Source organism: Molothrus aeneus, chromosome Z (genome assembly GCF_037042795.1).
Source record: "Molothrus aeneus isolate 106 chromosome Z, BPBGC_Maene_1.0, whole genome shotgun sequence".
Lineage (NCBI taxonomy): Eukaryota > Metazoa > Chordata > Aves > Passeriformes > Icteridae > Molothrus > Molothrus aeneus.
Window position 1 is genome coordinate 51,922,835 of NC_089680.1, and position 23,516 is coordinate 51,946,350.

Sequence of the window (23,516 nt, forward strand, 5' to 3'; positions counted from 1 at the left end):
GATGAAATAATAATTTTTTATTAACATTTTATACATGTGCTTTCAAAATAAGCTAGTACAACTCAGTGAAAATTACTGAAAAATATTTGCTACTGTCTGATACATGTCTGTAAAACATATTCATTTGCTAGCATACAGACTGGAGGACAAGAATGTATAGTATATAAGTAACACTAAAAATAAAAGAAACAAAGACCACCTCACTGATTTTTCAATCAGGGGGAATGATGACAGCACTCTTGTAAAGTTTTGAGTTTTTTAGTTTGCTTATTTATATTTAGAAAGTGACATACTTCTGCATCACTGTTGTTCTGGGAATAAGATTATTTATTTGGTTAGGTACACTGAAGTCAGGGTTGCAAAAAGCTGAATTTTCTTCAACTCTCTGCTAAGTTAGTAATGTATTTTCCACATTTTAATTTGCAGGTGCTGTCCTTGAATTGACTGTAATAGTTTGGACAGTAGGCTGAGTAGCTACAGACTCCTCTAAAACTGAAACACAACACAACTAAAAGCAAGTTAAATATAAAAGTTAGTACTAGGTTAATATATCTCTAGCATAATTGCCTTCTGTCACTGGATCCCAGTCCAAGATTCATATTTAAAAAAGGAAAAAAGTTAATTTTATGTTTCAGAAACATTAAAAAGAATATATTTTGGCCTTTGGAATTAGATACTTATGTCATTCATGCTAGTTGCACAGCCAGTTTTTTGTGTTTTGCTTCCAGTTTTTGCTTGAGGGAATATGTAAGTATTTTGCCAAACAGATGATACTGACCCTGGATTCCAGTTACTAGTCAGCCCATCAAAACCATTTAAATCCTTAGCCCCTATGGAGGTATGAGGTAAGATAAAAGTTCTCAGAAGAAAACCTCAAAAACCCATACAATAGCCATTTATCATGAGAAAGGACAAATATGGCCACTGAATAATTTCTGTTCTGTGTAGAAATCACAGTCCTCAGAAGATGTGTCCCAAGGTCCTTATGGCTTTGAATTGCTTAGATGTTAAAAGTGTAGTTTACACAAATGAGGTACATTTTTTCCCAACTACTCTTGACTTTTTTCTTAGTTTTAACTCAAGGGAACCTTTTTTATTTTAAGTACACTATTTTTTGTACACAAAAAATAAATTTTTGTACACAGATCCTGAAAATAAATTCTATCATTAAGAGTCTTTCCCATTTGCTGCTATATATGAAAACATAACAAATTTTAATACATCTAACAGAAATTAGGAATTAGGCAGCAACCTGGTATCTTTGGTTTGAAAAGGGGTGATTTATATTAATAAAATTTGATGGTGTTAACTTTTTCTTTGCATCACTCCAGCACCATGGTCTAGTTTCTCTTATATAGTAGCATTACATGATTTTGCATTATCAATATTTCTTTGGTGTATTAAATCATTTAACTGACCATCTAAATTGGAACAAGATGATGTTGATAAGTCATAATAGATTAAAATATTAAGATTTCGGAATGGAGAGGAAAGATTCTCATTCGGTTCCATGTTCTCAGTGAGGAGGGAAGTCACAGTAGGCGGTGTCCTTTATTGTGGAGTTGTGTGTGCTCAGCAAAAGCTGTTGCTGCTGAATGACAGCCTGGTGTTCAGATTGTTCTATTCAAAGTTAAGTTTTTATATTGCAGACAATCCTGGGAATAGGAAGGGAGATTGAAAGCCCCACATTTCATAGGAAGATAACATGAAAGAGCATCATTATCCGTCTCTTGAAAGATAACCTGTGGAGAGAGGTCATGGGTTGAGCCAGGCAAGTTGGCTGTCTGAATAAAGACTTCACTTCATTAATGGTCATCTGACTGATCACTTGATATACACTGAACTAAGACAGGGCATGTGTCTTTCTCAGTGCCTTAATGACTGTATAGTTAGCTTCCAGAATGCTAATTATAGCAAGTGACATTTTGGGTTGGTGAGCAAGGTATTTTCCATGATTGGAGTGTAAGGTCATGTATGAGGGCAGAAAGTGGTACAGATAATGGTGGTGGACAGCCAGCTGAGTATAAATGGGTTGCTAGGGCTGCACAGTAATCTAGATGAGGGAATTTGGAAGGTAAAGGTGGGGAAAGCATCAAGTGTTGCTGTATACATAATGTCTATTTTGAGAGGAAGATTGCATTGCATAGGTTTCATCTTGCCTTCTCATTGCCAGTAGTAGTATATTGCTGGTTTTCATGTCTAGGCTTCATAATGAAAAGCTAAATTTTTTATTGGGTCGAACTCAAAAGATGTTTGTATTTATAACATCTCTGAGGCACGTGATCTAGAACACTTACGAGTAATTTGAATTATGAGCCCTACAAGCAGATTAGTTTTTGCAGTTTCCCATACATATGTTGTTACTCAAAATAGATTTGTGCATGGGCATCAGTTGTTTATTTCAGTTAGAAAAGTTTGGTTCAGTATGTTTAGCATTAAGTCATGGAAGAATCTGACTAGAAGAAGAATCTGAGTAGAAGAATTCTACTCTTCTGTAGAATGGGTGTCTCTTGTCTCTTCTGTGAGAAGTGGGCCACTTTTCTAGGTTGTGTGAAAGGTCGCCACTCTTTATGATCTGGGTTTTTTATGGAAGGAAGAAAAAATATTGTCTTCTGAATACACACATGGGTATAATGTGCCTGTTTCTTGTGTACCAAGCAGTATGAACCAGAAATGCCCACATTACACTGTTGTACGTCCAGAGCATATCATATCACATGCCTGGCATTTCTGTGGATTTGCAGAGGAGAACTGAGAACAGAACTGGATTTTCTTCTGCAGAGAGCACACTTTTGGCACCATTTGTTGTTCTATTTGTTCATCTCTTTGACTTTTGGCAATGAAATCAGTTCAGTTTGAGCAGTTTGTTTTAGTCAGCATTTCTCCCTCTTGTCAGTTTCTGCTCTGTATTCTCTCCTTGTTTTAACAAAAACTCAAAAAACACACACATATGCAAAATCCCATCTGTGTGTGATGGTGAAATATTTTTCTGATTTCTGCTCATTCTTGTTTTCTACAAATAAATGTCTGTCTTATTTCTTGGAAATATGATACCATTACAAAGTTTCCAGTAAGCAGCTCACACATGACAACTGAGAGGCAAATGTTAAGGATTCATTTGATACAAGCTAGTGGATACACTGACACTTCAGTTGTAATTCATGAAGGAAAAAATGTTTCTTAGCTATCTAATTTCCTCTCAGTATGTATTTCAGTTCTTTACTTGTATTGAGGACCTTATCTGTCGTTGTATGTTGCATGCATATTCACAAGGCCACCTTCTAATGGAAATTGCTTTTTGCATTCTCTGCAGTGCCAGTGTGAAGATTCTTGTTCTTAGTTTAAAAAAAGCAACCAAAAAAACCCAGAAAAACCCCAACAAACAAGCAAATAAAACCCACCAACAACAAACCAAGTCTGGATATTTATTTTAAGGCTATTTTTAGGCTCAGAAGGTCAGAAGCAATGACACATGATTTTCATTTTTTTCAGTCTCATGACTGTCAACAGATCAAATAGTGTTTGTGTGTGGACAGTGCTGGCTGTTTATCATGATTCTTTACCTTCCCTTGGCTCACAGCTCACTGAAACTAGAATGTCCTACTGGCAGCCAGTTTTCTTCAGTGGTGGAAAACATTAAAAGTTAAATATTCAAAACAACAATAAGCAATGATGTCCTGTCATCATCCTGACTTGCAGCTGTGCTGTGAATGAATGATTCTCTGCCTACTAGTCTTAATTCCTGGTTTTCCATACTGAGTGTAGCTTAACTTTAAATGCTAGGTTACTGTTTTATAATATTTACATCTCAAAGCAATTAATAATTAAAACCACATGTAACCAATTGTATTTTTGCTGCAAAAGTTACAAATAGACTATCAGATCCATTATTTTATCATACAATGAAGGCAACAAGGGAATCTATTCATAGAAGTACATTGGTAAATGTCTGATGTGCATAACCCAGATCCAAAAAAGAGCAATCGATCTAAATAAAATATTCCTTTTCTAGGTGTATGCAGAGGGATTAATATCTAGATAATGTGTTCTTTTGCTTGAAAACAGAACAGTTATGTATACTTAAGGGGAAAAACAGATGCACCCGTTCTGATGCATGTAGAGTTTGCTATTTTTTTTAATTCATATTTTTCTTCCCTTTGAAAATGCTGTTTGTGTATTCTCAGCAAAATAACTTTGGGATATAAGTAAAAATACTCTTCAGTTGGTTTAGGTTATTAGAATTTTCCTTATAAATATGGAAAGTAGCAATAACTGATGAAGTGTCACTGGATATAGTCATGCCTTCACAAAAATATATCAAGCCAAAGAAGATCAGTGTTTCTGTAGTCCAAAAATAGCAGATCCAGCTTTGAGGAAGGGAGTGCAAAAGACAAAAAGTTAAAAAACAAGCAAAAAAAATCTACTTGCTTAATTAAAGAAAAAAATATCTTTCTTTCAGATTAACTAGAGCAAGAAAACTTTTCTTAGGTTAAATTCCCTATTATTTACAAAGGACTTATATGTATATCAGTTGTAGAATAGAATGAAGTGGAAGAGCTCATGTACAGTTCAAAAACAGTAAACAAAGTGAAAACTATTTTTCTAAGCAGAAAAGTCTGAAAAGAGTGAAAATACTTACAGGGCAGTACTTATGTGCTTTCAAGGATGAAAAGATTTTTTTTTAATTAATCTTGAATCTATAAAACGTTATTAAGAGAACAGTCTTTGTTCTGGTCAGTAAAAATGGTTGTATGTGCTCCAAATTCTTTCAGATAAGAAAGCAATTTATGGAAATTTTTTTAAATTTTTGTTTCATTACTGGGTCCAAAGTTATATATTCTGATCCTCATATTTTTAGATGTGATAACTGAATTTTTCCTCCCTCTTTTGGCCAGCCTTTTAAACTATTCAGAATATTTTGCTTCAAAATGAGTAAAAGGTATTTGACATAGTACCCCAAAAGCAATCCTTATAAAATAGGGTCATACTGAAGCAAAAAGTGATGTCTTGTCACTTCAAAATAGAATTCATTGCTCCAACAGTTTAACATCTTTGAAAAGTGCACCCTGAAGTGTGAATTTAAGGTTTTCTACTGGTTCTCTTTTGCTTCTTGAGCAAAGTGAGGAGTATAGGCCATGGTTATCACTTCACTGTGAATAAGCTTCCAATATGCTGACTCTAGCCTTAGATATTGAAGAGTGGATTCTATTGGGAATTTACGACTCAGCCCTAAAAATTCAAATTTATGAGGCCCATACAAGGATATAGATAGTGTTGTGAAATTGTGCAATTCAAGGAAATTAGTGGTTTAATGGCGGGAAACATGAGGAGGTGCTTTTTCAATATTTTGTATGTTCTTTATTTTCCTTTTCTGTGATTTTATCCTTTTAATTTGTTGTCTCAACAGCAGATTTTTCTTGCTTGGGTAGTTTTTTTTTCAGTAAAAGTTCAAAATCAGCTATAGTTTTTACTACAGCTGATCTTGAGATAGTAAGTGATTTGCACCATCACTTAGAAGTAGTAAGTATTGGTGTGTGTCCTCATTTACACTTGTGCTCCCCAAAACAGTGATATTATACTAGTTCAGATCTCAGGCTGGTTAATCTAGAACATTTCTTACGGAGACAATAGAACATGACTCTACTTGCAGTTGTTTTTCCTCTAACCCAGATTGATATCCAATATTTCTTTTTAAGCCTTTTTCTGTGATAAATGAAATCTACTGACAAAATTCCTGTGGCTTTCCACAAGAGCGGTTAACTGAATTGAAGTATTCAGTTTTATAAAACAGTAACCTAACATTTAAAGTTAAGCTACACTCAGTGTGGAAAACCAGGAATTAATTGGGTATTGAAGACATCATTGCAATGTGAATTGGAGAAGTGTCTTGGATTATTTAGGTTGCAAGTTTCTGGGCCGGGGGTTGTCTTTGAACTGTGTTTGCACACTGCTCAGCACAGTGGTGTCCAAGAATAAAACTTACATATATGATACTGCAGTACTAATAAATGTCATAATTTCTAGTGAGGAAAAAGGGAAGCTAAACACTTTGAAGGCTGGTGGTGTTCTGATGAAGATGATGCCTTCATGTGTTGATAGAGCAGTTTAAGCTGAACTGTCCGGTTTTGATGGATGCTGACTGTGCTGACAGCTTGTGCTGAAAACACTGCCCAGGCAGGAATTTACACCCTGCTAGCTGGCTTCTTTTCCCTGTTGTACTCCCTGCCTCAAGTGGAGAAGCCTAAGGCAAGAGCCTCCGTGTTCTCACTTGCAGAGGGGAGTGTGTTCATGTTGGTTTGGTGGTGGGACCTCCAAGTGCCCTGTCTGGTCAGTGAAGCTGTGCTCCTGCCAGGCGTGTGCAGGCTCCATGCTCAGCGCTGCGGTCTCGCTTCAGGCTGCATTGGGACAGCTGGGCTCTAAGGAGAAGTCTCTGTACTGTACTTCGTATGCGGTGCTTGTGACTCAGGGCTTAAGGGTATCTTCTCTTGCCAAGACTGACAGCAAAAGAGATCAGCCCCTAATCACTGGGAAGGTACAGTGAAGGTAAAAAGTACTCCAAATGTTCCAGAGCAGCAGGTACCTGAATAGGTTAAGAACACACAGAAACAGAGGGTGTCAGTGCTGTGGGGCTACAGCCTGCTTTGAAACCTGGTTGCAGACTCTGTGGAAACCAGTGAGCTTGCATTAGCTTAAAGTCCTTTGATGGTGGGGCTAAAATGATTGCATCTGCCTGGGTAATCATGAGAATCATGCCAAATTGTTGGCATGAGCCTTGGGTACAAATTTAAGTATCAGTATCAGGAATTGTATATAGGCCTGCAAATTGGTTTTGCAATGTTTTGGGGTTTTTTGCTTGTGGGGGCGATTGTTTTTAAAAAATGAATTTATTCCATGAATTAAGTAAATATTTACGAATAACTTTGACTTGCAAAAAACTACCTAAAATGTGAAAATAGCAATAAAAACCAGTGTATGCTGTCTTTCAAACAATAAAATCTATTCTAATACATAAACAAGAATTATTAAATATGTAACTGCAGAACATAAGATTTTTATTAATATTAGTGTTAATGTAGTCTTCTATGACAAACGTGGTCAGCTGAAAGTATAAAAAAGTATTCACTTAATATGAGGTGAATGAGATTTATATTTCAGGTATGCCAGACTTCAAGATTGTGTGTCCCAGGCTAGGAGTACAATGATACATTGTTCACCAGTGCTTATTTTGTTTGATGACATTATAAAGTAGGCCATTGGTCAGGTTAAAGGCTATCTTAATACTTTTAAACTTGAGTAGCTATAAATGCAGTTCCATAATGTTTGTTTTGTTTATTAGACTGGCTGCATTAAAAATATCTTGAGCTGTAGGCAGTTTTGGAGTACAAGGCAGAAGAACTTTAAAAACCTGGGACTTGAAAGTTATGTGTAGGACTGGATAAATGAATGTAATTTTTCAGAGATGAGGATTTTCTGTAAGGCTGGAATACTAAAACTCAACTTTTCCACAAGTAGTTCTGCAGTCCAAGGTCTTTCACTTACTATACCATACCTGTGCTTCACTTCCCTTCCCTGTAGTGCTGTCATTCCTCTTTTGCAGCAGGTTATTTGTGAATCTTCAACAGGTGCAAAGAGACCTTACAAGCAAGGTATACACAGCTTGAAACTGCAAAGCAATTTTTACTTACTAGAAGTAAAATATCCAAAAGCTTAAGATGGAATTTAGTGGACTACTAGACTAAACATTAGGACACTCACTAGCCCAGTAAGATGCCAAAAGAGGTTTTGCTGGCCATGCAGGAATGAGATAGGCAGTAAAGGTCTGTTCTCCACAGCTCCCTTTGTGCTGCTGCATACCCATGCCATGCTGCTGTGGTATTTTTGTCCAGATATATTTTCTCCAGATATGGATGGAGGATCATTCAGCTTCCAGTGAGACCAACAAGCTTGGCTGGCCCTCTTTTTTTTGTTTTTTTTTTTTTTTTTTCTTTTTCTTTAGGACTTTACCTTTCCACATTGGGAATGACCTTGAAACCTTGAGCTATAGACCATACCTTTCAAGAAGAGCTGATACAGTTCCTTTTAGTTAAAGCAAAAATGAGTGACTATTACCCAAGGCATTGCTAACACATGCATACCCATTTTATAACATGATGGAACACTTGTATCTTGCTGCTTGAGCACAGCAGCTGAACTTGGATTTTATTTTTGTTTTTGTTATCTTTAAATCCTTTTATATTTGGTTGGGTTTTTCTTTCATAGGAAATATCCAACAGCAGACTAGGAAGGATACAAAGGACATGGTTTTAATGTAGTGAGCTTCTGGTCATTGCACAGTAGAGCAAACAGTTAAACAGAAATGTGACTAAAAAACTTTAAAAGTTTGGGACTCAGCTGTCAAAACTATATGGTTCAACCTGTAACCTGGTGATCTCATAAGTTAGCTTCTGCCATGAAAAATCCATGTTCAGGAAGGGGTGCTGATTGAATAACTCTTGATAAATTATTTAGGAGTTAACAGTTCTGTGATATGGAAGTGTCATTTTTTTTAAATAAGACTTTAACCAGTGCCTAATTATTATTTGTAAAATCTCTTATCTTTTTAATAAACACAAGAGACACCTAGAAGGAGTACCTTGTCTTAGTTTACAGAAAGAACTGTGAGCCACTCTGTGTTTTGGCTGTCCAATAATGTCTGGATATTTTTTTAATGAAACAAAGCATCTAATAGTCAAAATGCATTGTTTCTTCAGCTGCTGTATAAAAGTTAAATTGAAAAATTTTATGTAGAAGCAAGAAAAAATAGTTTAGTCTTATTGCAACTTAATGCTGCTTGAGGAGAGAAGATGATTTTGCCTGAGCATGTTTTCCTTTTTTTGCCTGTCAACCTTTCTAGTACATACAGAGGGGTTGTAGGACATGAGTTCTAGAGAAGAGAAGCTGCTGTCTTGGTCAGCTCTGGCAAAAAGTACAGCATAGCATGGAAGGTATTTTGGTTATAATCAGTTGTGCCAGCGGGGTCAGTTGCTTTGTGTTGAATTCAGTAGTTGTCTGCAGTATGCCTGAGGGAGGAACCTGGCCATGGGTTTGTGACACATGCCTCACCAGCTGCTGGGCTTGCAGTGGGGTGGGAGTGTACTCTGCTGCAGGTGCTCTTTGGAAGTGCAACCATCAAGCTTCAGGCTTGCTTTTGGTAGCTACAGAAGGATGACATTAACCTTTGTTCCATGTTCTTCAGTCACTGCATTCTTTGTTTTTATTGAACAACCTGAATTTACCAGTTTGTAGACACTCTAGATTAATTGGCCTGACTTGTCCAGAATTGTCCGAAATATATACTCGGACCTTAGTGTCAGTTCAGGAGCTAGACTATGCATTTTTTGGGCAGGCAGTTGTACATGCAGGCAGTTGAAAACGACCTTGCAAAATATTTACAGTAAATAATAGCCTTCTAATAAAAACAATGTATCTTTTCACTGCATTTCAGAAAGAAGATACTTGATGTTCTAATTCCTTGAGTTAAAGGTGACCTCTTATTATTTTGTACTAAAAAGAATGCAGTGGATGTAAATGGCAAAGCTTCTCAGAATCTGAAATCAGAGATGCAACATTCCCTAAAATCGAACAGAGATTTCAGATCAAGTATTCATGCCCAAATGTCTTTTCTTTTTAACTGTTTTTAATCATTCATCTTTTCAGAAAATCACGATGCACCTTCAGACTAATGAGCTTCTAAAATTGTAACCCTGACTGTTTAAACTTTGATGTTAAATTGCAGTCTTTTGCAGTAGATTCTTTCCAAGGCGTTTAAAGGCAAATTATATGTTACATTTAGTTAATTGAACACCTTGATACTTGTCAGCTCTCAGTAATACCTTCTGCATTAATTTTCATCCTTTCTCAAGCCTACAAGGATTTAACAAAAAAATGTGCATGATAGTTCTTAATAATACTGCTTTTAGAGTGGTATTTTCTCCTTGCAAGCAGATCACATCAGTTGCCTTCCTTGTTCCTTGTGTGCTGGGAGGCAGAAAACCTGCTGATGCAGTCAGTGTACCGATACTGTTGTCCTTCAGTGGTCGTATTTCTGATGTGGACTATGATTTCTCTTGATTTTTAGAAAATCACGTATATCACAGATAATAGGCAAAGAAGCAGATGCTATGTCCTGAGCTAGTATCTGCAGGAGACACAACCATCTGTACCAGGAATTACACATTCTATTGGTTTATTTTCTTTTTTTCAAAGGAAAACAAAAATGTAGCCTGCAATAATGTTAGCTTGGTTTTAGTAGGATCAACCCTAGCACTCTTCCATTATTGAGGTAAGAGCGGTAGTAGCATTTTTGGTAGTATAGAACACTGGAGTTAAGGTTTTATTATACCAACAAAAGTATGGTAAATATACAAATAATGTGTAAAGTCACAAAAGCAATAAACAGTGCATATTTTTTGTGACAAACTGCATTATTTACTGACAAAAAAGGTGTTCTGTTTGTTGAAATAGCATGAGCTAGAGAATCCAACCTACAGTTCTGTTGTGACCTTTACCAAAGCCATTTAAGCTCTTTGTGATTACATCATGCATAGAATCATGTTTACTGCTGTTGCTTGGTCTGATGTCCCTGTTCTGAATAACAAAATTTATTTGAACTTTGTGAGCAAAGGATTCTACTAAAGTGTGATTGCAGTGCTGATGTTTTATATTGTTTCAAATTATTGTGCAGGTAGTGATGCAATCTAGATATACTCATTCCGAGAAACCAGGTGAGAGGTATGAAAATAGAGGAAATGTTGTAAATTCTGCATGCTTACATTTTTCTTTCACATGGTTTTGGATAGGATATTCAGAATAAGTAAGCCATTCCCTGCTGAAGTTCTTGTGGCTGTACCACTGCTCCATATGTACTTCTCTAGTCAGGACTCCAGAGTCTGGCAGACAAATTGACTGAAGCTGTACATTATGGAGAAGAAAGACTAGATTTCATGTATTTTCCAGGGATCTTTAATCCATATAGTTGGAATTCTTTTTCCGCTCCCCCTTTAAGGGAGTCACAACTGAATTTTTGGAACTCAAAGGATGCATCTAGAGAAAACCAAGGAATTTTTATTTTAAACGTGAAAGATAATTTTTCTTTTAGTCACATCATGGTTTTGAGTTCTTTAAAAGGTAACACTCAAATGTAGTTGAATTCTTACAGGAAAATTTTTCTGTGTATACATCTATCTATCTATCTATCTATCTATCTATCTATCTATCTATCTATCTGTTTGTCTACAACATATCCTTGTTTATACCTTTTTAAAGTGAAAGTTTTGTAGCTTCAGATATACAGTTTAGTTATAACATGGCCTGTACTCTACTCAAATGAAACAAACATCTACAGCTGAGTGTCTAGTTTTTCTTTTCCAAAACAAATATGCTGAGATCTCAGAGTTGTTTATTCTTTAATGTCCTGGACTTCGGTAATGGAATAAAGTGTCTTTGACCTGCAAGAAATTTTTCATTTCTCATTTAAAATGAAGAGGGAAGAAAGCCCCAAATAAATATCTATTTTTGTTACTTTTTGCATTGCTTTCAAGTTATAATTTCAGATACTTTTTATGAAGCAGGGCAACTGAAACAGTTAAAATACCATAAAAGTTGTAGCTCTCCAGTCACATTTGGAGTTCTTAAAAATGCTTGGGATTCTTTTTTTCAACTGGATTGAGTTTTTCTTGTATTTGTAAATCTTGCAAGTCAAACAAGTGAATAGAGGAGGCTTAATAGCTCCCAAAGAGCACCATTCTTGCTAGAAAAAGACCTGCTTGTGCATATTACATTTTCTCGGTATTTGTCCCATCAGCGAACTCATCTCATCTCTAGGGCTAAGAGAGCACTGTAAATTAGATTTCAAGTTTGTTTAACATCTCATCTTCCAGCATGTTGTTGTAATTTAATGCTAATTATGTTGGCAGCCTTTATGAAGCATTAAACACTCTGAGAAACAAATAATTAGTAAGAGTTAAAATTAAATTGAGTTTTCCTAACAAGCCAGTGTAGTTACAGACAGCAGTCCCAAAGTTGAATGTTCCCACTGTGTACATTCTTAGTTAAGCATAGCCCCTGATTATGTGCTTGCCTGTTTAAATCTTGACCAAGGAGCTGAGTTGAGCATGAAAGTCACATAGATAACACACATATCTGCTGTAGGATTTCCATAGAATTTGCCAGTGGTGTAAACAATAGGCATTAAATAATTTCTGGCTTATTAATGGACTCTTCCAAGATGTTTTACATGTAGACTCTAAGACACATGCTTCAAGTGTAGATAGCGCAAAAGGTAAGTTCTGCTGCCACACCAACCAGAGTACTCCCCTCCATTAAAAACAGAGTGAAAATATGTGGATTTTTTTTTTTTGAAAATGTCATCTGCTTAAGTTCCTTCGGAGCACAGAATTTCATTCTTTCTTCAGTGCTTCATTGAAAGCAGTTAAAATGTGGTCAGAAAGTCTTGAATGAAGGCCAAGATATCAGGGAACAAAGTGGTTTTGGTAAAAAAAACATATCATTAGAAAGTGTTCTGTCGTGTTCATAGTCTTCAGAGAAAATAGTACAAGATCCTCCTTTATTTTTGGTAAATGTTTGTCATTAAAATGAAGATGATCACTACAAAAGTTATTCTGTACTGAAAGCAAATGGAAAACAAATTGAAAATGCAAGTTTTTTTTTGTCTGACAAGCAAAACATCAAATTTTACTCTTTTTTAATGACTAAGGGGGGGAGAAAAGTGCAAGGTTCAGACTATATATAATCTTATACTGACAGTATGACAGAATTTGGTGACAACATGTCAAGGCCTAAAACAGAGCAAAGAAAACTGTAATTGCATCTAGCATATTTAACATATTATGAAGGTCTCTTAAGCCTTTTCTTTTTGGTTACATTTAGGTGGGCAACACATCTGTCTTCAAATGTGACACTGCAGAGGTCTGTATAAGCAAATGAGGATGATGTTCCTTTATTACCACGCCAGAGTAAAGTACTACGTGTTGCCCTATTGCATTATTTCTAGCCTATCTGAAATTATGCTATTCTCTCAACTTGCATTTTCCTTGAGGACCTTGTAGCAGCTGGTCCATGTGAGCTGAGTCTGCTGTAAGACATGGTGAAAAGAGTCACAGGAATGTCTTCTATGTAGATAACCTTTCTCAATCCCTCTAAATGAACATCTCTATGTTAATCACAAAAATTAACTCCAAAGTATTTTCCTAGCCTTCTGATTGGTTTGACAAAGAGAACAAAATTTCAAAAGGGAGAACCCTGGGGTTTTTTCCTTAAATATTTACAATCTTATGCTGAAATTTCATACGTAAAAAGTAAGTGGGAAATACTTGTTACAAGTGCTTTCTTTGTTTCTTTTCCCATTCAGCAATCCATAGTTATTTTTTTATACTTCATGCTTCAGAACATTAAAGGTGTAGTCCCCAATACTTTACTAATGAACTGTTTGTGAGATCTGGTACAACTTTCAGCTGACTCTCAAAAGTATATAGACATTGGGTTTGGAATTGTCTTTAGAAATATTCAGTAAAATCTGTTTAGTTTCAAGCAATGACTTACAGAAGCTAAAGTGTAAATACAGTCATTCCTTTTTATAAAATAAATTAAAATTTAATCAACAGTAAGATCAATTTGGCTGATTTAAGTTAAGCACATAGCTGCAGCAGTGTTCCTGATACAGAGTGGTAAACTGGTCCCCAGTTCTGAGTAACTCAATGAAACTTGCACTGACTGCAGGCTTCTGCTCTGATCTAAAATAAAAAATAAAAATAAATTCTGTCTAGATTTTTTAAAATGTTTATTTGTAAATTGCTGTCCTATTTAAACCAGTTTTATTCTCCAATTTATCCAGAACATACATTTTGATGAATCCAGTGTTCTGCTTTCAATTCTAAAGGAAAGGGAATTGGCATATTATTTATTTTATTTTATTTTATTTTAGTCATCTGTTTCCAATGTCCATTACATTAGAGAACTTGCATATGTTGGTAAAATTGTTGATACCCTAATGAACTTTGGACAAAAAACCCCAAACCAGCAGGCTTTAATGACCATGAGCTTGTGCTTCAATTCTTTTTTTAGAAGGTAATACATCAGCTACAGAACTAATAAATTTTGTGATGGTAAATTAGTTCCATTAGAGAAAAATGCATTCAGAATTCTCTGTTTGTCAGAAAATCATTTTGAAGAACTCAGCATAATCTTTGCTATATAATTTCACCTCCTCCTGTTTTCTCCGTCCATAAAAGGCTAACTTTTACCTTGTTCTGCTGTTTTATGTCAGAAAAAAAAAAGGTATGTTTCATTTAAAGTCTGTTGTGATGAATTCTATTTGTACTTTCTAAAACTTTGTTTTAAGGTTTTTCTTCAGAAAACTAATTCAGAATCTTTAGATATCAATTGATTCTGATAATCTCAATTAAAAAAAAATCTTTCCTCCTTCTGAGAGAGGTTCAGGTATAAAATAGTAACAGAGTATCTCCAGAAGAAGTGCAAAATGCAAGATAAGGGAAAATTTTAGAAGGGTTAGAATTAGTTGCCAGTGAATATAATGATTCACAGTAGAGCTCATTAAGAAACTCTTTGATTTTGAATGATTCATATTTTATCATAACACAGCTTTAGCCAGTGCTTTTGCGGACCGCAAAAAATTAAAGCAAAGCAAACTTTAAAAATTAAATTCCTTCTCATTGTATTGACAAATTTTAGTGATTAGACTTTGTGAAAAATATGGGTGTAAATAAATATGCAGGCATGTCTTTTAAAATAAGATTAAAAAGTACTGGAAAACAGGAGTTTTTCCTCAAGATTGCTTATCTCACTTCAGTTTCCTTCTTCCATTTTCATATATTTTAATATCACATTAACTGCATATTTATAGTAGTTTACAGAACAATTTATGATAAAGATAATATACAGAACTACAGGAGGAGCAGCTCTTGGATATTTCAGATTTTATTTCTAATAGTTAGTGTGTTTGCAGTCACTGTCTTTCTGGATTACTTGTTGAATTTTGCTTTCAAAGCAGAGTTAATGTTTACTCAAAGTGTGGCTTGTCAAGGATTTTAACATACGCATTCCTTTTATCAGCTTTTTTCTCAAGCTTTTCAGACAGTATGTCTCTCCACTGGATTAAAGAATCATTTTAAATTTGATTTTAAATTCAAATAGCTTCAAAAACATATTCTTAGATACTTTGACAGCCTGTATACTAATAGGTAGAACAGTGAGATGAAGATGCTGATGTAAATGCTTAAGAAGAGCTTGACAAGAGTTCACTCCCCATGGTCAGTGCTCTCCGCACTAAGCTGCTAAAGTAATAAAAGGGTGTCAACAACTCATTTTTGCTGTGCTTTGTGGAGAGCCTGATGCATTTAGGAGGCTAATTTGCCTCTTTTGGATATGCCACTATTTTTGGCAAAATGAAGAATTTCGGTGTTATGCAATTTTTTAATGTCTAATTTAAGAGAATTATTTTTAGACATGCGAGTCATTATAGAAGACTTTGTGTTCATTGGGTTTTAGCCAGAGCTTTGGGCATACAGGCTAATCAAACTGGGAGGTTGGGAGCTGAGAGCTCGCAAGGTGAAGGCCACCAAAATAATCATCAGCTGTAAAAAAAACAAACCTTAACTTCATCCAAAGAGTCTGTCAGAGAGCTATGAAAAATTAAAACGTGATATTTCGTTTCCAAAAAGATGAGGCTAAAAATGCTATCCCAGTGAGGTATTTTATGCTGTGACCAGTTGTGCTTTCCATTGGAAAAGATACTAATGTGTTTTTTGTGAAGACCAAAAAGTCACATGTGATTATGGAATTGTGGAGCACATTGTAATACATATGCCAAAGTCCATGAGTAAGGATATTTTTTCATACCATACTGTTTTGGTGCTGATTGCTATTCCTGATCCAGCAACTAATATCAACCATTAGAGTCTGACTTTGCCTCTTAAAGCTTGAGTTATGTGAAGCATGCTTAGTTATTCTGCAGAGTCTGGGTGTGTATATAGAAACTGGGAAAGGCTAGAGAGTTGAGTTTTTAAAATCTGAAGGCCCTCCTTTGGAACATGCAAACTCTTTTTATTTGGTGACAGAATATTATCAAATGTAAAGAAACGGAGCTGGGAAATGCTGAATTCCTGACCCTGCCCTGCAGCATGAAGATAGATCTTTCCGAAGGAAGACGGTGTGAATATAATAGAATGTGTTAGTCCAAATACTTAAGATTAAGCAGAATTTTGTACACAGAATAATTATTGTAAGTTTTTTGAAATGAGAAGAATCAGTCATGGAACTTTTGTGACAGCTGCTACTGTTAGTCCCAGCTTTCACCTCTGGGAGATACAGAGGTATTCCTATATGCCTTACATTCTGTTCCGTTGTGCACATTTAACTTCATTAAAACAAGGCATGTTTAGGCACAGTGAACCTAATTGTTTTTCAAAACAGTCAGATGATATGTTTAAAAAACACATCTGTAAGCAAAGCTTAGGACTTTTTGTACACCTTTCCAAGAGCTTTAGGTATATTCTTTATTCTGCTGAGTCACAACAAATCACAACTTCAGTTATGCCACTGCAGGAGCAAAATAGCTTGTAACTGCTGAAAAGAACACAGTGGGAGTAAGAATATGCCTGTACTGGGGGATAAGTACCAAAACTGGGGCTTGAGGAGAGGTGGGTGCATTTCTTAATTGAGGCAAGAAAAAATTCTCCTTAAACTCTCTAAACACTTTGATAAGACACATTATTTTTTTCACATAGTCAAGACCTTCTGAAGCAGTAGTCACCACTTTATTTGCAGGATTACTTTTTGATACATTGATACTGAGCTTTCCTCTCTTCTATTCTTTCTAGTGGATTGCTGTCTGTCACAAATTTAAGCCTTTCCCAATTTCCCAATACCTACAGAATTGATTCAACAGATTCTCCTTACCATTCTTAACACTATTGTTGAAAGCACATTTAAAAAAAAAAGGTCAGGTACTTTTAAGGAGCTTCAGCAGCTTTTTTGCTTGTAACTGAATGACTTCCCTTGGAAAGGTGGAAAATATTCACAGGTATAATGATTTAGCACAGCATTAGCTCTCTACAGCACCATTGAAGACAAGGCTGCCACCAGTGGAAGACAAATAAAGGCTTGGCATCCTTAGTAAAAATGGCATTTAATTCTTATTTCTTATTCTTTACTGGTGGGTTATCTGTTGCTCAGGCATTGATGGGTGGATATCTGACATAGGCTAGGGGTAATTTTATGTCTTTACCCTAATATTTAAACTATAGTTTATATTAAAAATAATGGAAAAATTTCTTAAAACATACTACCTCACCCATCTGATTTTGTGTTGGTTTTTCTCCCCATTTCCTTTTGTTTTCTTTTAGATTATATTTTTCATTCATCTTAGCAAATAACATGCTAATTACACAGAATATTTCACATTTCTTGGTTTTATTAGCTTTTTGTAAATAGCCTGAAAATGCTCTTAGCAGAAAAATCATGAACATTTTTGGCTGTGGTAGTAGCAATTCAGTCAACTGAATCTTACCCATTACTTTTGACTGGGTTCACAACTGCTAATGTTGTGAGTCAGTCTGTTTGAAATGCAGGCATTTGTTGTGGTGTTTTGCACTTTCATTAAACAGTTATTGTGACAAGAACATTTTTTGCTGCTCTTCGTAAATATTTGGGGGACCTCAACAGCAGTGTTAGGAAAAAGATAAGGAGCGGCATACATTTTTCCAAGCTGCCCTTCTGATCCTAAGCCCATCAAGGCAGGCAAAATTTCTTCCATTGACTTTGGCTTTTGGAGTCATCCCCACTGTTCCTTCCATGTGCCATTATGGATTTTTTCTTTCCTTTCTTTTAAACAGGAGGAAGGGAGAAGGAATACAAAGACATCTCTGCTATCATCACAGATAAAATGCTGCTGGTACTAACCATCTAACTGAGACTAAAAAGACAGTAACAGAATGGTCTGATACTGTGGGGGACCTCTAATAGGTCGTTAGATCAATCAGTTCCTCAACAGAGCCTTGACAAGTTTCTGATTTACTGGGATAAGCCTGTTTCCAGCTGTTAATAATCTAAAAGATTTTAACGTTTGACAAAAAAAACCTCAGCCTGAATTGCCATTGCCAGGACTTTCTTCTTGATTATGGTAAAAGCAGCAGAAATGGTCATCTTTTCAATAATTTTTAGTTCTTTCCTTGACTTGTTCAAGGAGGCAAAACCAAAAATAGCAAAATTATCAGAGGCTGTTCATGGAGGCAAGAGTAACTGAATTGGAACTGCTGAGTGTGAATTAATGCACCGGTGGTCAAACTTAATGTTATACTTGATTACTTTTTATTAATCTCTTTTTAAGATGAATGTGTCTTAAATGTCCAGATGTGAATTTGTGATAATTATGTGCAGCTAAAAAGCAGATGTTCTACCAATTAAATGAAACTTCATCACATACGAACAGGGAAGGGAAGCAGTACTGAAAATCATGACACTAACAGTGAAAGCAGAAGGAGACTGCTGTTTGATAAAGAATTTGAAATATTTCTTCGACAAACAAAGCCATTGCAGTATTGTCACTTGAGGAATATATTATATTTTTCTGAGATGAGTTGTAAAACTCCCACTCAGTTTGGCTTGAGAAAGCATTGAGCCATGCTATTTTTTCACAAATATAATCATTCAGCTATTTTTGGTTTAAATTAGAGTGGTGTCAAGACTTATATATGCTGATTGGTGAGAACTGGATGGTGGTGTTTCACAGGATGATGATTGCCTGGTGAATAGTGTGTTCCAGCTGCAGCACTGGCTGCCTGCTGACATATCCCTTATTAGAAAAGAAGTGTGATAAATAATTCTTATGGCTGTGTGACTTCAGCCAATGATTTTTGTATGCTGCAGGAATACATAGCTTTTCAAAATGACCCTTTATTCTGCAGCTGTGTGAGTCTGGGTGTAATCAAGAAAGTCAAACTGTATATAGATGCAGTTTTAATACAGTTTAATACTAGTTCTTATCTTCAAGTGATTCACAATCTTTCTTATGCAGCTTTTTATTGATTAAGAATAATGGACTTTAAATATTTATATGAATATATTTGCCATGACTAATTTAAAAAATAAAAAAAACCCATAAAAATAAAAACCTTTATATAAATAAGAATTAATGACAACAAATCTTCCATTTTGGAATTTGGTTGGTAATGACAAGATTCTGCTTTGTGTGAAACTCTTCACTGAAAGGAAATCTTTGTTTCTATTTCTTTAATTCTGAGCTTTCAGGTTTCCTAGCTTTTCATAGTAAATTGTTTTCCTGTTGGGTTTCAGAAGTTTCAGATGTAGAGTGAATGGATACTTTTGGAAAACTTAAGTTGAATATTGGAATGTGTTACACCCAAGCTGTCTTTCACAGTCCAGCTGGAATGAGGAGATGTTTGTAGTGGCTTGTGATTACTGACAGAGAGCAAGACAGCTCTGCTCCAGTGCTGGTGTGGTTGGCTTTTCTGCTCTCTATAATGTCCACTGGAATTGGCTCTACTGGGGATAATCTCAGTGGTGAAGTGAAAGATACAGTTGTAGGAATGGCTTTTATGTGGTCTTCTGGTGACTTCTAGAGCCACACATTAGAGAAGCTCTTATAGAAAAAGATGAGAAAGTTTAACTTCTTCTGTGACCATTTTGCTATTCCCTGCATAAATGGAGAAGTTCACTCTTTGATGCTGGGATAACTTTGAAAACATGTCTAAGGGCAGTGGGTTGATTTCTTTCCCCTTCTTCAAAAGAAAGTAATTTAAATGCCTCTGGTGTTAGTTTTTCGCCATTTCCATGACTGTAAAAATAAAGATTCTGCAATACTACTTTCTTAAGATATTGCTTTTTCTGCTTTGATGAAGATATAATATTTTTTTACCTGATTGTGGACACAGGGTAGCAGATGACTGTCCTGACTTTCCTGGTTCAGGCTTGAGTCCCAGGTGATAGTGGTGCCTAGTGACTTTATAAAGTACTTGGAAATCCCTGCTGACACAGCAGTAATCTTATGAAAATCCAAAGCGTGTAGACATATACCAGAACTGCTAACCAAAGAGATTAAAAAATCTTAAGTGAGGTTACAAAATATATGAGACAAGATTAAACTACCTGCTTAAAAATATTACAGAGAAATTACAGGATTATCATGAGAGTGATACCTTTTTATACCGTCTCAATTTTACCTACAGATTTTTAACTTGAGAAGTCAGCCCTTCAACTTTCCATGTACAGTTGCAAGCGAAAAAGTTTTTAGTTTTTTTTGAAATATTAAATTAGGCAAATTATGTAATTTGCATGCTTTACTGTGCATGAGTAGTTGCAGCAATAACTGCAACTATTTCATGTCCTCCCATAGCCTTTGTTTCTTAATCACAGTAAATTCATTAATAAGTACTGGTGATGATTTTTAAATTAAGCATGCAAAATTTGATTGCTGAACTATAGCCTTAAAATCATAACTAAGTGAAAATACTCTGAGTAGGAAATCCAGCATGCCTGACCTAACAACTAGGATGGAAAATTTAAACAGGTCCTTCCTTGAATTGTGCTAACAAATATTGATGTAGATAGCTTTAATGAATAGTTCATCTAGGGAAGCTTAATTGTCTCCATGTCTCCAATGAAGCTTGTAAAACTTCTGATGTGCCTTTTAAAATTTATGTCACCTTTTTTAAAGAATCTATGTGTAGGTTGGCTTGTGTGTTTTCTGACATGGGTAAAGGAGGATAAGCGGATAAAGACTCCCATTTTCTCTTCCCTTTCTCTTCAAGACTTAAGAAAGTAGTTTTAATATTCTTATGGGTTATTTATTTCTGGAACTTAGTGAGTTGTCTTTGAATCTTCTGTTTTCAGTCATATGAAGCATGGAAGTGATCAGGTTCAAAATCCAAAGAGAGGCATTAAAGAAATGTATTATAAATATTTATGTGGGCATTTCTTAATATTTGCCTGAATTGCTAACCTTAGAATGTATAGTAGCTTTAGTACCCTTCTGTGAAGTTCATCCAGACCCTATGGATCATATCTCTTACTTGATACTCTGTAGGGATTAGCATGATAGGTACACAGGCTTTCTTCTTGCCTCCTGGATGGGACAAATGTGTTTCTCTCTCTGTATCCATATATTTATTTCACAGCTGTTACTTGCTATGATTCTTAAGTGAAGACTAAAATCCCTAACATTTAGTGCAGTCTAGAAAAAAAAAACAATGTCCGATTGTGGTTTGCTACATGCAAAGCTCTGTGGTCATGAGCTAAATCTGCCGTTATTTTTTTTAACTCTTTTTGCTGTTGTGGTTATCATTGCTGATGTCCTTAGGACCTCCAAATGTGGACTTTTACTACATTTTTCTAAGTTTTGTTCTAGGCAAAACAGAAAAAATTGCATAAAGTATGTGAGAGACAACACTGACACCAGGAGAGAGGAAAATCCAGGTGAAGTGTGGAACAGACTTGATTGGAGTGGTTGCTGTGGTCTCTGGCAGTCAAAGAGCTTTTATGTTGTTGTAATCATCAGCGCATAGGTGGGACTTTGAAGATAGTATGTTGCAGACATTTATGGTGAATATCTTAAAAGTGTGAGAACAGGAAATTTCCTGAGAGTGCCTCTGTGCTTGCTTTGCATTCTTGGTCCGTCACGGAGACTGCAGTCCGGAAAGGAAGGAAACAGAAGCAGTTGTTTCAGTTGTGGGAAGCAGGTTGTTTACGGATTTGTGAACTAATTAAATAAATGGCCCTTTGTGACCTGTGACCCCCTGCGAGACACCGATTTAGGGACTGGCTAAAATAATACTCTTGGGGAATCTAACAGCATTTAGTGAACCTGAGGCTTCACAGCAGCTGCAGGAGTGATTGCAATCTTGAGTCTGCAGTGGCTGCTGCAGATAGTCTCTATGGCAGGGCTGCTCTGTCCAGGAAGCAAAATTCCACCCTACTTTAGGCTATTAGGCTTTTTTTTTCCCCCATCACAGACTGAGTGGTGACAACAGGTTTTTAAACATAAAATGTATCTTCACCTTCTATTCGGTATATATGTCATGTGACGACAAGATTATTTATCTAAACTTAGCAGTTTTTGGAAAGGAAAAATGAGCATACTATAATATTGAAACTAAGTCAAGAAACAGCACATTGTGAAATTTGACATAATAGCTGACTAAACACTAAAGGGAGTTTTTGCTATATTTAAGGTAAACATCTTTTGATAGTGAGAAATACAATGGCATACTTTTTATTTACCTTGAACTTGTAGAAGGAGAGAGACCATAGGTTGTCTAAGTCAGCATTTATGTGTTCTTTTAGGATTGGATTTCTGATCATAGAGTTGCATTCAGGCCAAGGAGATGAAGATGTACTCTGCTGGCTGGTTGTGCACACAACCCATTCTCACTCTCATATTTGCCTCAGACCGCAGCAACTGTGGTATTCTGGTGTCTTATGCTACTGCAGAGCATTACCAGGACTTGTACCCCTGGTGAAGAGATTATGTTAAAAACAAAGAGATTTCTGCTGCTTTACAGTAATAACCAAATACTGAATTATAAACTATTTCTACTACTGGTGTTCTTATATCTTCTGATCCATTACTGCTCATGTATTTATATTTGAGTTATATTTAATTCCTTATAACTCCTTTTAAAATGAGATTGTAAACAAAAATGGTTGTATGGACCAGTCAATGCATTTTTTTTCAGACAGCATAATAGTTTAACAAATGTTTTCATGATAAAGAAATTGTTTTCTTCTTCTTTTCAGATACCATGACCAACAGGATGTTACTAGCAATTTCCTTGGAGCAATGTGGTTGATTTCAATAACTTTTCTATCCATTGGATATGGGGATATGGTACCAAATACATACTGTGGAAAAGGGGTCTGTTTACTTACTGGAATCATGGTGAGTGAATTTGTTAATTGGATATGAGATTGTGATTGCTTTTAATTAATTTGAAATTAAGCCAAAAACTTTTGGTATTCATAAAGAAATATTCATCTGCTGTCTTGTAGAGGGTATACTTAATCAGACCATACCCAAAGTCTCTCATTCCTAATAATAAAACAGAGTTTTCTTTTTCTTTAAGCAAAAATTTAGCAACTGTGTAATGAAATACAGAGAAACAAATTGCACCCTGACATAATTCAGAAATCTCAGTAAAGTCTTCCATTAAATGTTAAGGTATCATATCATCTTGATGATCTTTGGTCATGTATAATTGGACCAGTACTAATAACGGATCTTCGGTTATGAGTTTCTTAATTTCTTATGAGTTTCTTAAAATTAATCACAAAGAGACATAATGGTGGCTAAATTCTTAAAATTTTTTTGTTTGAGCATAGCTTTCTAGTCTTTCTTACAAGTCTAATAACATATTATTCATAGCAGTCCATTGCTTTAAGTGGAATAATGTCATGCTATTTGAACAGTAAGACCTTTTGCTACCATT

At 35.5% G+C, this 23,516-nt stretch overlaps 1 protein-coding gene across 1 annotated transcript in view; it reads left to right on the forward strand.

Moving 5' to 3' along the window:
- KCNN2 (potassium calcium-activated channel subfamily N member 2) overlaps positions 1 to 23,516 on the forward strand; it is a 71,413-nt gene that overhangs the window by 22,657 nt on the left and 25,240 nt on the right. The window contains exon 4 of the mRNA XM_066569660.1: positions 22,828 to 22,969. Within this exon, the coding sequence (XP_066425757.1) occupies positions 22,828 to 22,969 (142 nt within the window). The remainder of the gene's footprint in view (positions 1 to 22,827; positions 22,970 to 23,516) is intronic.